Genomic DNA, 16,963 nt, shown 5'->3' with positions numbered 1-16,963 from the left:
TTTGTCCTGAAGAGTATTTCCTTGCGTGTTTACTAATGGTAGAGGATGAGTTTGCCGACCTTTGATTTTATTCACTCAGTTCCAGGCTTTTCGTTCGTCAGTATAAAAGTTTATGCTAGAAATATATCTTTGCCAGCTTTCCCTTTTGGCACGGCGCTGCGTTCTTCTACCCTCAGACTTTATTTTCTTGAAAATGATCAAATTCTCTGTACTTGGAGAGTCTCCAAGGTTGTTCCAAGCATTATTTTAATTTCTACGCGCTTTCTTGCAGTCGTCATTCCACCATGGAACACGTCGCTTACAGGGCGATCCATTTGTTATGGGGATACATATTGACGCCGCATCAACTATAAACGCCGTGAAATATGTCACTGCATCTTTGATAGAAAGATTAGAGATGTCATTCGAAGTCAAATGTGTCAGCTCCCTGTATAGTGTCCAATCAGCACAATCGACTTTCCACCGGGAGACATGTGGAGAGCACTCATGAACTTTTCTTAGTTTTATGACAATGGGGAAATGATCGCTCCCGTAGGGATTCTCAATAACGTTCCGCTCCAGATGCGGCAAGAGTAAACTTGATGCGATGCTTAAATCGATAGATGAAAATGTTTTGTTTGCGATCCTGTAAAATGTAGGTTCTTTCTCATTAAGCAAGCAAGCATCTGTAGTGAGGAGGAAGTTTTCAACTAAGCGTCCTCTGGCATCACAACGACGGCTTCCCCAAAGGATGTTGTGTACATTAAAATCGCCAACGACAATGTAGGGTTGGGGAAGTTCATAGATAAAGTTGTCAAATTATGTTTTCGAAAGTTCGTAGTTCGGTGGGATGTATACAGAGCTAATTGTGATCAGTTTATTAAACAGTACCGCAGGGACTGCAACTGCCTCTAGAGTTGTTTTAAGCTGTAGTTTCCGGCAAGCAACGCCCTTATCTACAATAATTGCCACACACACCGCCAGACGGGGCAAAAGTGTCGTTGCGGTCTTTTCGATAAATGGCATACTGCCGGAGAAAGTTCGTGCGTGAAGGATTGAGATGCGTTTCTTGCACACACAACACCTTTGGATTGTACTTATTTAAGAGTTCTTTAATGTCGTCTATGTTGTGGAGTAAACCCCTAACATTCCATTGTAATATCTGTGTATCCATAATGTATGTGTTTTGTGCTGTGTGTCTAAGAAATATAGATTAGATTATCTCACGAGACCTTTCCAGGCCCCGTGAAACGAAATCTCCTATATCCATTTGTATTTGCATCCATCACCTCGTCTGAGGCTGTGGATGGTGCCCGCGCAGCGGGCACGTCCGCGGGGGTGGTGGGCCTATCTGCATGCGCAGTGGCCTTGGGTCCAACAGGCGCGAGGGTCTGCTGGTCCTTCTTTGTGGGGGCCGGTACAGCGCTGGCTGTTCCAGCAGTGGGGGGGGCTAATGGCGCGACCGCCGTCACACTCCGTGGGACTTGGGCGGCCGCAGAAGGATGTAGCGCTGCCCCCCGGCCACCGCATCGGTGTAGGATGGACTAGATTGATTGATGGAGATGCGTTCGCGCGCCTCTTGGAAGGAAAGGTTCATTTTTACTTTGATTTCGACGATTTGTTTTTCTTTTTTCCAGGATGGGCAAGAACAAGATTATGCGGGGTGATCCCCTTCACAGTTAGCGCAACGGATGGTGGAATTGCAAGTGTCGGACGAGTGCTCGTTTGATGCACATTTTGCACAAGCAGTGCGCCCTCGGCACCTTTGCGAACCGTGCCCGAACCGCTGACATTTGAAGTATCGGCGTGGGTTAGGAATGTGTGGCTTTACACGGAGTTTGCAGTATCCTGTTTCTATTGAGTCTGGTAAGTTGCTAGTTCCAAAAGTGATGATTATGTACCTAGTAGGTATTTCTTTGTCATCTCGCCCTACTTTTATCCTTTGTACCTTGACGACGTTCTGCTCTTGCCATCCTTCTAATAATTCACTTTCGGTAAGCTCGAGAAGGTCATATTCAGAGATGACACCGCGCACTGTGTTCATCAACCTGTGTGGGCCTACAGAAACGGGAATGTCCCCAAATGCTACAAGTTTTGAGAGTTTGTCATACTGTGGCTTGTCGCGAACTTCTAGTAGAAGATCGCCACTTCCCATCTTCGTAACTTTATACCGTGGGCCTATTGCTTGAGTGATAGATTTAGCTACAAGAAATGGTGATATCATTCAGACTGTCTTTGTTTCGTGCTGAATGTGGACAACGTAGTATTTAGGAAAGGACACATTCAGTTGCATAAAAAAGTTGAATTGTTCATCGGTGCGCCCCCTCTTCAGGGAGCGATCAGGTAATGAGGGAAAAGCTTCTGCCATAAAAAATTGGAAAATTCGGCGGCTATGGTGGCCACCCACCACCGAGCCACACGAGGGGACGCTACAAGATTGGAAGCCTCAAGACGCCAGCCATGCATTGCCACTATAACCTACTATAAAATACCGAAGGTTGGATAATTACACCAGCTTAACCCTTGCCGCCAGGAAATACGGTAGTAAAATAAGTGAACAGAAGACAGGAAAGATGCAAAAGTGGGAGAGAAAGACGAAGATTGGAGAGGAGGACAGGAAAAGGCGACTGCCGATTTCCTCCAGGTGGGTCAGCCTGGAAGTGCCGTCTATGTGAAGCTGAGGCCGAAGAGGTGTGTTGCCTCCGCCGGGGGGCCTTAAGGTCCAAACACCCAGCATCGGCTCAACCTCCAGGATCCCCCTTTCCCCAGACACGGCTAAGCCACGCACGGCTACGCGCGGGAGGGTCCAACCGTCGTGTGCTCGGGTACGTGGTGTCGCAACACACCAAGTGCCTGCTTACGCATAACGCCCCTGCGGGGGGTGGGGCACTGTCCAATCTGCTTGCGCTGCTGGTTGTCACTCGTTACTAGACCGCCATGTGCGACGTAGGCAAGCACTGTGCCTGAAGTCGGATAGCTGAATGTTCTGTAAGCGACGTGTAGTGCGTGAATGCCCGTTGTTGTCATGTGGATCTTAGCCAATGTACAGTGTATTGTCTGAATCTTATGCGGTGATTGAATGCAGAGTCTAATTTGATAATGGTCGCCGTGTTATGTTTCTTCGATGTGGCGACCTGTGCAGCTGCATGGGCAACAGTCTCCTGAGGTAACCATCTGCTCCTGAAGTCCACACAGCGACAGTGACTTCCAATTCGCATGCACCTTAATTGGTGCTCTCCCCATTCGAACTTTCCTGCTGCAGCCACGGGCAAATTATGCCTGTGGGCCTTCATCGGCCGTGATGTGGCGTGAACGGAGACCAGCACACGTGATTACATGGTCAGTAGTGTACAAAGTTGATAGCCACATTGGAGGAAATGCCTGCGCAAAAGTGGCTGCAAAATCGTGATGCCCATATTGAGCATGTGGCGCAGCAAGTATGAGTTACACATTAGCGGCCCCCAAAAGAACAAAAAGAAACGTGCAGGTGGGAAAGGAGTAACACTGTAATGCCGACTAGTCCATGTCGCTGTGTTGGTTATGGCAGCAGATGCCTTGCATCACCCGATTGCTTCGCAGTGCAAGTAACTGCATCTGTCGATTCGAACAGGTGATGCACTGCCCAAGTTGCTTGCGCTACTGATTTTCGCTCGTTACCAGATCGCCATGTGCGACGACGAAAAAGTGCAGTTTACGAGCTCGCAATAATGGTTTCAGCGCATCTGGACATGCAAATTTTATTTGTGCTCTTGTACGAGAAGGTGCACTGCTTTTCTTCTGCCAATAAAGTCGCACGTCCTGTTCACTCACTAGGGGCTTGTTTGTATGGACGTCAGTAGAGGCTCCTTAGTCTCCTGGCGATTAAAACGGGGCACCTGAGGCATGCTGCAAAGCCAGCGAGGTAAGCACGGCGCGTGCACAGCGTACGCAACCGGTATTGTTGTTCTTGTCATGAGTGGCCGTGGCACATACCCACAGTGGGGGATTGGCCAAGAATCGGGTGGTTTAATTAGGTGTATAAAAATAATAATGAAAACAAGGGGTTGACAATTTGATCGTGTGAGTTTAAAAGTAAACGTATTGTGTTTTGAGAAAAAAAGGAAATAATCAGGTGAAAACCGGGTATAAAATAATAATAATTCATAATAGATAAGAAATAAAATAAAGTTATGGTTGAAAGGGAGAACGATCAATCTAACATGGAAATCTATTGGTCTCAATGAGGTAATTTTGGATCGCCTAGCAAACATTTCTGTGGCTGAACCCAACAATGGAGGCTCCAAAAGATAGGATCAGAGGCACTGATAAAGTTAGACCAATAGAGCGAAGCGGGATTTCGAGTAGTACTTTTCTTATAATAGAAAAACGTCTGCAAGACAACACGAGATGGTCGATTGTCTCTACTTCGCCACAGAATGAGCATGATGGTGAGGGGACCAGACTAGACCTGTGGAGGTAGAAGTTCAATGCAGGTACATGGCAGCGCAGCTTCGTGGTGGAAACTTTTCCGTGTTCGGCAAAAATCTGTTCCAAGGGTGCAGGAGATGTCCGTAATCCACAGAGTTAGTAATGCCGGAGCCTTCTACTGACTGTATAATGATACTCCCGCAAAATCTAGCAGCAGTAACATAAGCAGTCAAAGGGCAGCAAGGGAGAATCGGGCCACTTATCGATGCCTTGGCTAGAGAGTCTGCAATTTCATTAATGATTAGTCCTTTATGACCAGGCACCCAACTCAAACGCACGCTTTTCAAGTAACCAGGTACCAATGATTGAAATGGCCTCATGACGCGAGAATCGCTAGAAGCAGTAAGGGATGAGCTCAATGATAACGAATCGGTGACAAAGCGGGCATATTGGATATTGCACTAAAAAAAAAAGTCCTCGTCTTGTTTAAGTAGCGCCATCTGTCGGGCCCCCTGCTTAGTTCCATGCGCTGCCGCTTCTTATTTTCGAACCACTTTGGAAGGTACAGTTTCCCTTCTCTAATGTTGGTTCTTTATTCTATGACCGCGCTCTTAGCACGTGCTTCGCCAGACAGTGCATCAAACGAATTATTGTAAGCCAGTCCGTTTTTGTCTAGCTGCTCGCTGTTATTTTTTTTTCCTGGAAACATTTCGTTGTCACCAGGTCTGTTTTATATTGAGTGGGCCTATGGTACCTTGCTGACCGTCGTTCGGCCAGAGAACGCTGTTTCCCCTGTTATGGACGCCGCTTCGAAGAACGGAGATTACGAGTGGATCGAGGAAGACTACGTTCCTCCGCCATCGCAGCCGACTTCAGGATGCCGGCGTTTCGGCGAAGGAGGCAACCTCGGCGCAGCGCCTGGTAGGGGCCGTGGCCCGTGGAACTATGAAACCAATGCGTCGCGCCCTTTGGCTGGCGACGTGATCACTGTGCCAACCAACGATGTTGCCAGGATCATCGGCAGAGGTGGTTCCAGGATCCGCGAGCTTCAGGTTTCGAGTAGCACGAAGATTTCCGTGAAGAAAGACAACGAAGAGGGCAGTCACACCAAGATCGAGATCTGCGGATCAAAAGAGGGACGTCGCAAAGCACTTGACCAAATCTACGCGATCGTCTATGGACGACCAAATGTTTCGCGTCCGGGTGCTCAAGTGATGAAGGTGCCATTGAATGACGCCGCCAGGATCGTCGGCAAAGGTGGTTGCAGGATTCGCAAACTAGAAGAATCAAGTGGCGCACAGATATCGGTCAAGAAAGACGACGCAGATTGCTTTGAAAGAACGATCGAGCTCTGGGGCTCCCAAGAGGCATGTCGCAAAGCTCGCGAGCTCATCGACGCGATCATCCATCAGCCGGAAGAGCCGGCATGCGCCAGCAAAAGTGAAGAACCAGTGCCTTTGCTTGACTGGGCCAAGCTGCTTGCGAAGAGCGATGAAGAGGCGAAGAACCGCTGGGCCTCTCTTGCACCTACAAGGAAAAATTTTTACGTTGAAGATTGTAAGGTTACATCCATATCTGCAGTGGACGCGGCGTCCTTCAGGGCAGCCAACAATAATATAGTTGTAAAGTACTTGGGTCCAGGAAATGAGCCGCCAGCAGGCGTAGCAACTAACCCCGTGAGTACTTTCGAGGAAGCGTTTTCAAGCTATCCAGAAATCTTAGACCAGATCTACAAAAACAAGTTCACGAAGCCATCTCCAATACAGAGCCAGGCCTGGCCGATCCTTTTGCAAGGTCAAGACCTCATTGGAATCGCACAGACAGGTACAGGGAAGACTCTGGCATTCCTGCTACCAGCCATGATTCACATCGACAGCCAGCCTGTTCCAAGGGAGCAGAGGAAAGGACCGTCGTGCCTGATTTTAGCTCCGACACGCGAGCTTGCACAGCAGATTGAGCGGGAAGCAAAGAAATACCAGTACCGAGGGATAAAGTGTGTATGTATCTACGGCGGTGGCAGTCGGCGAGAGCAGATACAGACCGTCAACGTTAGCGTGGATATAGTCATCGCGACACCCGGCCGCCTCAATGACCTCGTCATGAACAGGTTAATCGACCTTAGCTTTGTCACTTTCTTGGTCCTGGATGAAGCGGACCTCTTGCTGGACACGTGCTTTGAGGTACAGATCCGGAATGTGATGCTGGACATAAGGCCTGACCGGCAGACAGTCATGATGACTGCCACTTGGCCAGAGAGTGTGCGTTGTCTTTGCCAGAAGTACATGACAAACCCATTCCAGGTGTTCATCAGCTCCTTGGACTTCGCCGCAGTGCACACAGTGACGCAGAGGGTCATCCTGTGCGAGAAAGAGGAGAAGAGGGAGCAGCTTTTGGCTTTCTTCTACTCCATGCAGCCCAAAGACAAAGTGATCGTCTTTGTCGACAGGAAGGCCACGGTGGACCACCTGGCAAGCTACTTTGTCCTGGCCGGCATCAACTGCGATTCCATCCATGGTTCCAGAGAACAGTGCGACCGCGAGCAAGCACTCGACCATCTGCGGGAGGGCAAGGTGCGCATCTTGATTGCCACCGACGTTGCCGCACGAGGGTTGGACATCGAAGATGTGACACACATCTTCAACTACGACTTCCCTCGCAACGTGGAAGAGTATGTCCATCGCGTGGGTCGCACCGGTCGAGCTGGGCGTACAGGCACAGCGGTCACGCTTATAACTCGTGGCGACTGGAGGCAGGCTGGCGAGCTTATCAAGATCTTCGAGGAAGCCAGCCAAGATGTCCCCACTGAGCTGTATTCAATGGCTGAGCGCTTTGATGCTTGGAAGGAACGCCGTGCTGAGGAAGAGCGTAGCTTTGGCATAGACCGCGGTGGCCGAGGCGGCGGCTGGTGCGGTGGCAGTTGGGGTGGTGGCCATCGCAACCGTTGGTGAGAGGACAGTAGTTTGATATGCGGTTGACAAAGTTATTTGAATAACTTTTAAGTGTTCATCATGTGGCAGTGACTACACACTACCATGCAAAGACTTTTTCATTTGTGGTGTTGTTTTTTGCAAAAAGGTATTAAAGATTGACAAATAAATGAACCGTTGATGACCCTGCATGCAGCTTTGCTTACGCTGAGCATGAAGTCAAGAGCACATTGCCTTCCTCCTCTTGACATGTGCAACATAGCCTGCCGGCATTTGCACCTCTAGGTGCCACTTTGCAAGTTGCATGCGCTTTGTTAGCGCGTTCTGTTTCTTGGTGAATGGAGGAGAGAAAAAGCAGTGTTGAATGAAGGTGAGGCCTTTTGAAAAGGCACTGTTGGCTATAACTTGAGACACCTCATGAGGCATGATTCGCAAAATTATGCCAAGGTGGTGTGAGCCAGGAGTACACAAGCATCTATCACACGCAGTTTATGTGGCAGTGAGACATTGTAGGCTAGCATCACAAAACTAGGTTCATAGAAGGCTTAGTGCAAACACTACACAAGGAGATGGGACAATGTGTCTTGTCCTGTTGCTGCCTTGTGTCATCGTGTTTGCCATAAGCCTTATTGTAAACCTGCACTGACTAGCCCATCAGTGAAGGCATTCTGCAAAACTAAAGGCGTATTTTTGCTTTCTGTTTGACTACAATGTTTGCTGATTTGGAAAAAGTAGTTTTCCTATTTTTGCAAACAAGTAGCTGTTGGTGCCATTGGCATGCTTTGAACGATATGACTAAAGGTGCTTGTTACTACCTTAAGCAATTATTGCATGTTGCAGCTGTTTGGCACTGGGATTGCCGCACATTTCATTTGTTTCATTCAAAATGCGCGTGCTGTACTCTCATTGTGCATGTGCTGTTGCAAATTGCCATGCTCAGCCGCACTTTTGTGTGTGCATGCATATATAAATTTTTGTCGGGAAATCTCCAATGGCTGATGTTGCCATGACTGAAGTGTCAATGTTGTGTTGAAGCAGGGTCTGTTCGTTGTAGGTAGCCACATATACAGGATCTGCGTAAAAATAGGCAAAAGAAGTCAACCGGATTTAGCTCTAATGCACACTTTCGTTGCCACGACAGCTGGGACCCTCTGGAACAAAGCAGTCAGCAGTTGCACTTGGAATGTTTGGGAGGGGAGGTCGGCTTTTTGTATTTCGATCTCTGTTACACAGGCATGAGCAGGCATGCTTGAGTACATATCAAACTAAGGGCCATTGAATGCGTGCCATGTCCAAGCACTTTAGTTTTTTCTAGTTGGCATCTGTTTTTGCTTTGGTTGAACTCTGTAAAAATTCAGTGCATACGCCACTGTGAATCGAGAATGCCTGTTTAACGTGTTTACAAAATTGTGCTATGACCGTAATAGTGGGGACTTCCCCTGAAGTGGAAGTAACTTAAAAAAGAACCGCCCAATGCCTTTGTGACTGTGGGGCTCATAAAATTGCTGTAACTATGTGTCGTTTATGATTATGTTATGAATGGCCTTGTGTGTGTAGCTCATGGCTCATAATGCAATTTTTGCCACACATCCGCAACATTTATTTTAAGCACTGCTGAGTTGTGTAATTTTCCCTAGTGAAGTTTCAAGTATGCTTGTCACAAGAGCAGCTCTATACAAAAATTGCAGCTGTGTCAATTTTGAAGGCCATGTGGTATGTTGTGCACATCATTAGAGCGCGTGTGCGATGATAGTGCTAGTCGGAATTCTTCAGTGACTTTTCGCCCTGTGTTGAAGAGAGTTGTGCCGCTCTCTTCGATTGTGAAGCACCTGTTGTAATTCTGTATAGGATCGACACTATGTGTGAATAAGTGAAGAAATTGTGACAGAAATTACTAACGATGAATTTTAAAGTCAGCGATAGGTTTGCAGCCTCCCCTATCACTAGTATGCTGGCTACAGCTTCATTGCAATGCATTAAGTTTAAGTGCATGTGCTGGACATGGAGGTTTCTGTTGCAGATGGGGTGCTTTAGCTTCAATGTATTTGAGCCTACATCCTCCTTGTGTCACCTTGGCACATCCATTGCGGAGGATTGGCCAAAAATGTCCACATACCGGTATCACGCATGCAGTGCTGAAGTTGTCTGTCTGGGCACATACCCAGTGACCCAAGTTGTCTACTAGGTCAGACACCAGCCAGCCACAGGTTGTCCACATACCCAGAGGGACAAGCTAGTAGACAACTTCGGTTATTACTATATATGTGCCACTGGTTACTGTTTGAAATTGTCCATCCATCCAAAGTAGCGAAAATAGGTAAAGAAAGCTGTTGCTTTACTAAAAAAAATGAGGTGGGCAGGACAATCGCTGCCTGCAGTTGAGTGACTAAGTACACTCGCCAAACGGTAGCACTTCTATCAAGCTGCCATGGATGGTGCTAGTATTCTTGTACTGTAACAGAAAGGTGCAATGTGCTTCAGTGTCTGCCTAACGTTGTGAGAAATTGCTGCTTGGGATTGTTTATAAATTGAGAGCAGACACTGAGTGGGGCAGGTTTACGGGCAACCATCTCCAAACATATGAATTTCTTTTTGCGCAGCATGCTTTGCCGAAATGTCGGTGTATCTTTTTATGCCTTGCAGGAGTGAGAAGGTCTATTGACAGCAGAACTTCCTCGTCCTATTCCTTAAAGGTATAAACAATGGTGCTTCTGAAACGTGAAGTGAAATGTGTGGACATATCTGGCATGTAGCTTAATAACTAAAAAAAATCATGAGCAATTGCACATTGTGAAGGTGGATGACCAGCGAAGCTGTGTAGCACGCGACATAGAGGTGACATGGAATTTGGATAAACGTATGAACAAATTTATTGTCTTGATCGGTGGTCATCGTGATGAAAGGAATGCACACCCATTTTTTTTATAAATCCACGTTCATTCGTTCTATACATTAGTTGTGTTCATTCGTGTTTACATTTCACGATATAGTTAGGCAAAGAATTGGAGACCAAAGTCACTGCACCGACTGGCAGTGCGCCAGTGCCGTCCATGCCTTCGCAGGGGGAGGGGCAGGATGGCAGATACGGCTGTGTGGCAGATACAAGAGCTTGCTGTTTACTGTTCTGAATTTTTGTAAGAGTGCTTTGCCATTTACTGCAACATTTACTCAAAGTGAAGGTGCACTTTCTGCTGCCGGACACACCATTGCTGCACAGTAGCGGTAGTTTCTAAGCAAACTCGTAGAACTTGTGCTGGCCAAACAAAAAAGCCATTATTTTAGACCGCCTTACAGCTTTCCAAGTGAAGCTGTCTCTGCCTCATCTTTCTTTGGATGAATGGCTTTCTGGCCGATGATGATGATGTGTGGTGTTTTATGGCGCAAGGGCCAGGCATGGCCAAAGAGCACCATGACAAAGGTTATGTTAACGGTGCATTGTGAATGATGCAGGCAATGAATTTCTCATGGTATATGTGACATGGCTGTAAAAAGGCCTAAAATCGGTCGCTGTGGGTGGCGTGAAATATACACTTGATAAAATAATGACACTGGCTAAGTAGTGCTGTGGGCTATAGTAATGGAGTTTCGTTAAAATCATGATGCAATAAAACATAACATTCACACTTTAGCTTCAAAAAAGCCTTTGAGTGCAGGACTGTTATACTTAAGCTAAAATTTCCTGGCCAAATGATTTCCAGAGTGTCTGTTTCAGCTAAAAACTCTAAAACTAGTCTCGGATTCAAAAGCGGTTCATTGCTGTGAAAAAATTTCGGGTGAAGAGGAATATTTTCGCGATATGCGGAAATGAAATACTTCTTCCTCTGTGCTTTTATTGCAGGGCATTGAATAAGAACGTGCACGACTGCGAGATTTTGGCCGCACTTACTACAAGTGGGAGGATACCCCCCAGTCAAGAGGTAAGAGTGAGTGCCGTAAGTGTGTCCTATTCTTAATCGGCAAAGGAGCACTTCGTTATATCGTGATATTCTCTCCAATACCCAATATCCTAATTTGGGTGTTATCAAGTGCAGTTTATTTGATATCTCAGCATTCCACTGTTTCTGCCAATTGATTTTGAGCTTGTGACGCAAATATGCTTTAAGATCTGTGGCTGGGATGGGTATGTTTATGTCCGTGTCACTAAAAGCTACTGAAGTAGCTTTCTCGTCAGCAGCTTCGTTGCCCTTTATGGCACAGTGGCCAGGTACCCAGCATAGAATGATCATTTGTTTAGCACTATAAGCTGAGCATAGCAATGTATGCAGTTCATTAAAGACAGTGTTTTTATGTTTACGTACATTCTTAAGGGCTCGCACTACACTCAATGAGTCTGTGAACACTATAGCCCTAGTAAGATTGGTTTGCCTGGTGTGCTTCACTGCAGAGAGTATTGCATATGCTTCCGCTGTAAAGATACATATATATGGGCTCTATGTACCGGATATTAAGAATGCTGGTCCTAGTGGTGCGTAAGCAACACCAGAAGAAGACCTAGAGGCATCTGTGTAAAATTCAGCACGAGAATATTTCTCCTGAAGCTCAAGAAAATGTGACCGTATGTGTGCCTCAGGTGCTCGTTTTGATGTTTCTGCAAACGACAGGTCACATTCTATAGTCTTCCACTCCCAAGGCGGTGGAAGCCGCGTAGTTGCCATTATGACATTCTCTAAATTTTACGCGCCCGTTTCTTCAGAAAGTGCTTCCAAGAGAAGGGACAGAGGAGGTCGAGTGCCTGGGCGGTTACGGAAAAGCCTAGCCGTAGACAGGTCGTAAATAACTGAATGGCATGGATGATGGAAATCTGATTTCACTGTGCGGGTGTATGAGAGACTTAAATATGTTCTTTGAAGATGTAGGGACCATTCGTTAGGTTCAGCATACAGGCTTTCTATGGGGCTAGTCCTGAACGCACCAGTAGCAAGACGGATACCCAAGTGTAGGACGGAATCGAGCATCTGCAAAGCACTAGGCGTCGCAGAGTTATACACAATGGCTCCGTAGTCAAGGCGTGACCATATAAAGCTCTTGTACAAGCTCAAGGGGCATCCTCTGTCACTTCCCCAAGATGTGCGGGACAAGAGCTTCATAGATTCATTGTCCTCGAGCATTTCATTTTCAAATATTTTAGGTGTGTGATAAAAGTTTAGAGTCTAAAATGAGGCCTAAAAATTTATGTTCATGACTAACAGATAGCCGTTTTCCATTAAGATCAATAACGGGCTCCGGTATTACCCCTCTCTTATTGGAGAAAAGAATGCATGTACTTTTTTTCAGGGTTTAGTTTAAAGCCGTTCTCTTCTGCCCACTTAGACAACTCATTCAGACCAAGCTGCACCTGTCGCTCGCAGATACTAAGATTACATGACTTTTAACCTATTTGGATATCAGCCACGTATACGGAATAAAACATTGTACGTGGTATGATAGTATGGAGCGAATTCATTTTTACAAGGGATAAAGTACAGCTCAGCACTCAACCTTGTGGCACACCTGTTTCCTGAGTAAATAGACGAGATAGGACATTACCAATACGAACATGAAATGTGCGGTTGCACAGATAACTTTGAATCACCTTTAGCAAGTTGCCTCGGATGCCCATTCCAGCTAGATCACGACGAATTCCGAAACGCCAAGTAGTATTGTATGCTTTCTCCATGTCATAAATACTGATAAGGAAAACTGTTTGTGCACCAAGGCATCCCGGATATTTGTCTCAATACGGACAAATTGATCTGTTGTGGATCTGTGTTCCCTGAAGCCACACTGCAAAAGATCTAGTATCTTGTTACTTTCAAGAAAATGCACCAAGCGATGGTTAATAATTTTCTCAAAAAACTTACATAGGCAGCTTGTTAGGGCTATAGGCCTATAGCTGCTGGCCAAAGACGGGTCCTTGGCCTCTTTCAGAATAGGGGTTATGACTGCTTGCTTCCTGGTTGACGGGATATAGCTGGCAGAGAATATGGCGTTAAAAAGAGAAAGGAGTGTTTTGTGTGCTTCGGGATGTAGGTGTTGAATCATCTCGTAAATTATTCGATCGGTTCCAGGAGCTGATTTGTTACAACTATGTAGTGCAGCCTGAAATTCCGCCACATTAAAAGGACGGTTGTAGGATTCAGTACTCTTTCCTTTTAGGTCCTGAAGCCGTCTCTCAGCTTGTTGCTGGTATCTAAGAAATGCATCGGAGTAATGCAATGAGCTAGAAATGTTTTCAAAATGTGCCCCTAGAGAGTCTGCTTTGTCCTGAAGAGTATTTCCTTGTGTGTTTACTAATGGTAGAGGATGAGTTTGCCGACCTTTGATTTTATTCACTCAGTTTCAGGCTTTTCGTTCGTCAGTATAAAAGTTCATGCTTGAAATATATTTTTGCCAGCTTTCCCTTTTGGCACGGCGCTGCGTTCTTCTACCCTCAGACTTTATTTTCTTGAAAATGATCAAATTCTCTGTACTTGGAGAGTCTCCAAGGTTGTTCCAAGCATTATTTTAATTTCTACGCGCTTTCTTGCAGTCGTCATTCCACCATGGAACACGTCGCTTACAGGGCGATCCATTTGTTATGGGGATACATATTGACGCCGCATCAACTATAAACGCCGTGAAATATGTCACTGCATCTTCGATACAAAGATTACAGCTGTCATTCGAAGTCAAATGTGTCAGCTCCCTGTATAGTGTCCAATCAGCACAATCGACTTTCCACCGGGAGACATGTGGAGAGAACTCATCAACTTTTGTTAGTTTTATGACAATGGGGAAATGATCGCTCCCGTAGGGATTCTTAATAACGTTCCGCTCCAGATGCGGCAAGAGTAAACTCGATGTGATGCTTAAATCGATAGATGAAAATGTTTTGTTTTGCGATCCTGTAAAATGTAGGTTCTTTCCCATTAAGCAAGCAAGCATCTGTAGTGAGGAGGAAGTTTTCAACTAAGCGTCCTCTGGCATCACAACGACGGCTTCCCCAAAGGATGTTGTGTGCATTAAAATCGCCAACGACAATGTAGGGATGGGGAAGTTCATAGATAAAGTTGTCAAATTATGTTTTCGAAAGTTGGTAGTTCGGTGGGATGTATACAGAGCTAACTGCGATCAGTTTATTAAACAGTACCGCAGGGACTGCAACTGCCTCTAGAGTTGTTTTAAGCTGTAGTTTTCGGCAAGCAACACCCTTATCTACAATAATTGTCACACCGCCAGACGGGGCAAAAGCGTCGTTGCGGTCTTTTCGATAAAGGGCATACTGCCGGAGAAAGTTCGTGCGTGAAGGATTAAGATGCGTTTCTTGCACACACAACACCTTTGGATTGTACTTATTTAACAGTTCTTTAATGTCGTCTATGTTGTGGAGTAAACCCCTAACGTTCCATTGTAATATCTGTGTATCCATAATGTATGTGTTTTGTGCTGTGTGTCTAGGAAATATAGATTAGATTATCTCACGAGACCTTTCCAGGCCCCGTGAAACGAAATCTCCTATATCCATTTGTATTTGCATCCATCACCTCGTCTGAGGCTGTGGATGGTGCCCGCGCAGCGGGCACGTCCGCGGGGGTGGTGGGCCTATCTGCATGCGCAGTGGCCTTGGGTCCAACAGGCGCGAGGGTCTGCTGGTCCTTCTTTGTGGGGGCCGGTACAGCGCTGGCTGTTCCAGCAGGGGTGGGGGGGGGGGCTAATGGCGCGACCGCCGTCACACTCCGTGTGACTTGGGCGGCCGCAGAAGGATGTAGCGCTGCCCCCCGGCCACCGCATCGGTGTAGGATGGACTAGATTGATTGATGGAGATGCGTTCGCGCGCCTCTTGGAAGGAAAGGTTCATTTTTACTTTGATTTCGACGATTTGTTTTTCTTTTTTCCAGGATGGGCAAGAACAAGATTATGCGGGGTGATCCCCTTCACAGTTAGCGCAACGGATGGTGGAATTGCAAGTGTCGGACGAGTGCTCGTTTGATGCACATTTTGCACAAGCAGTGCGCCCTCGGCACCTTTGCGAACCGTGCCCGAACCGCTGACATTTGAAGTATCGGCGTGGGTTAGGAATGTGTGGCCTTACACGGAGTTTGCAGTATCCTGTTTCTATTGAGTCTGGTAAGTTGCTAGTTCCAAAAGTGATGATTATGTACCTAGTAGGTATTTCTTTGTCATCTCGCCTTATTTTTATCCTTTGTACCTTGACGACGTTCTGCTCTTGCCATCCTTCTAATAATTCACTTTCGGTAAGCTCGAGAAGGTCATATTCAGAGATGACACCGCGCACTGTGTTCATCAACCTGTGTGGGCCTACAGAAACGGGAATGTCCCCAAATGCTACAAGTTTTGAGAGTTTGTCATACTGTGGCTTGTCGCGAACTTCTAGTAGAAGATCGCCACTTCCCATCTTCGTAACTTTATACCGTGGGCCTATTGCTTGAGTGATAGATTTAGCTACAAGAAATGGTGATATCATTCAGACTGTCTTTGTTTCGTGCTGACTGTGGACAACGTAGTATTTAGGAAAGGACACATTCAGTTGCATAAAAAAGTTGAATTGTTCATCGGTGCGCCCCGTCTTCAGGGAGCGATCAGGTAATGAGGGAAAAGCTTCTGCCATAAAAAATTGGAAAATTCGGCGGCGATGGTGGCCACCCACCACCGAGCCACACGAGGGGACGCTACAAGATTGGAAGCCTCAAGACGCCAGCCATGCATTGCCACTATAACCTACTATAAAATACCGAAGGTTGGATAATTACACCAGCTTAACCCTTGCCGCCAGGAAATACGGTAGTAAAATAAGTGAACAGAAGACAGGAAAGATGCAAAAGTGGGAGAGAAAGACGAAGATTGGAGAGGAGGACAGGAAAAGGCGACTGCCGATTTCCTCCAGGTGGGTCAGCCTGGAAGTGCCGTCTATGTGAAGCTGAGGCCGAAGAGGTGTGTTGCCTCCGCCGGGGGGCCTTAAGGTCCAAACACCGAGCATCGGCTCAACCTCCAGGATCCCCCTTTCCGCAGACACAGCTAAGCCACGCACGGCTACGCGCGGGAGGGTCCAACCGTCGTGTGCTCGGGTACGTGGTGTCGCAACACACCAAGTGCCTGCTTACGCATAACGCCCCTGCGGGGGGTGGGGCACTGTCCAATCTGCTTGCGCTGCTGGTTGTCACTCGTTACTAGACCGCCATGTGCGACGTAGGCAAGCACTGTGCCTGAAGTCGGATAGCTGAATGTTCTGTAAGCGACGTGTAGTGCGTGAATGCCCGTTGTTGTCATGTGGATCTTAGCCAATGTACAGTGTATTGTCTGAATCTTATGCGGTGATTGAATGCAGAGTCTAATTTGATAATGGTCGCCGTGTTATGTTTCTTCGATGTGGCGACCTGTGCAGCTGCATGGGCAACAGTCTCCTGAGGTAACCATCTGTTCCTGAAGTCCACACAGCGACAGTGACTTCCAATTCGCATGCACCTTAATTGGTGCTCACCCCATTCGACCTTTCCTGCTGCAGCCACGGGCAAATTATGCCTGTGGGCCTTCATCGGCCGTGATGTGGCGTGAACGGAGACCAGCACACGTGATTACATGGTCAGTAGTGTACAAAGTTGATAGCCACATTGGAGGAAAGGCCTGCGCAAAAGTGGCTGCAAAATCGTGATGCCCATATTAAGCATGTGGCG

General features: G+C 46.8%; 1 protein-coding gene and 1 long non-coding RNA gene across 3 annotated transcripts in view; both read left to right on the top strand.

The window, feature by feature from the left end:
• The window catches only part of LOC139051705 (uncharacterized), a 95,491-nt gene that overhangs the window by 15,480 nt on the left and 63,048 nt on the right, over positions 1-16,963 (top strand). For both annotated transcript variants that reach the window (XR_011509503.1, XR_011509504.1), the window contains 3 exons: positions 1,617-1,845; positions 11,152-11,230; positions 15,170-15,398. This is a non-coding gene — a long non-coding RNA (uncharacterized lncRNA). The remainder of the gene's footprint in view (positions 1-1,616; positions 1,846-11,151; positions 11,231-15,169; positions 15,399-16,963) is intronic.
• Positions 5,020-7,494, top strand: LOC139051737 (probable ATP-dependent RNA helicase DDX43). The gene has a single exon (XM_070528724.1). It carries the CDS (start codon positions 5,184-5,186, stop codon positions 7,332-7,334), a length of 2,151 nt encoding a protein of 716 aa, XP_070384825.1. The 5' UTR covers positions 5,020-5,183; the 3' UTR covers positions 7,335-7,494.

This window comes from Dermacentor albipictus, unplaced genomic scaffold, assembly GCF_038994185.2.
Source record: "Dermacentor albipictus isolate Rhodes 1998 colony unplaced genomic scaffold, USDA_Dalb.pri_finalv2 scaffold_14, whole genome shotgun sequence".
Taxonomy (NCBI): domain Eukaryota; kingdom Metazoa; phylum Arthropoda; class Arachnida; order Ixodida; family Ixodidae; genus Dermacentor; species Dermacentor albipictus.
Note: the sequence above shows the minus strand (reverse complement) of the source record. Positions and strands in the feature narration are given on the sequence as shown.

Bases quoted from the DNA above. Each gene is read 5' to 3' on its own strand.
- LOC139051737 (XM_070528724.1), top strand. From the start codon at position 5,184: ATGGACGCCGCTTCGAAGAACGGAGATTACGAGTGGATCGAGGAAGAC.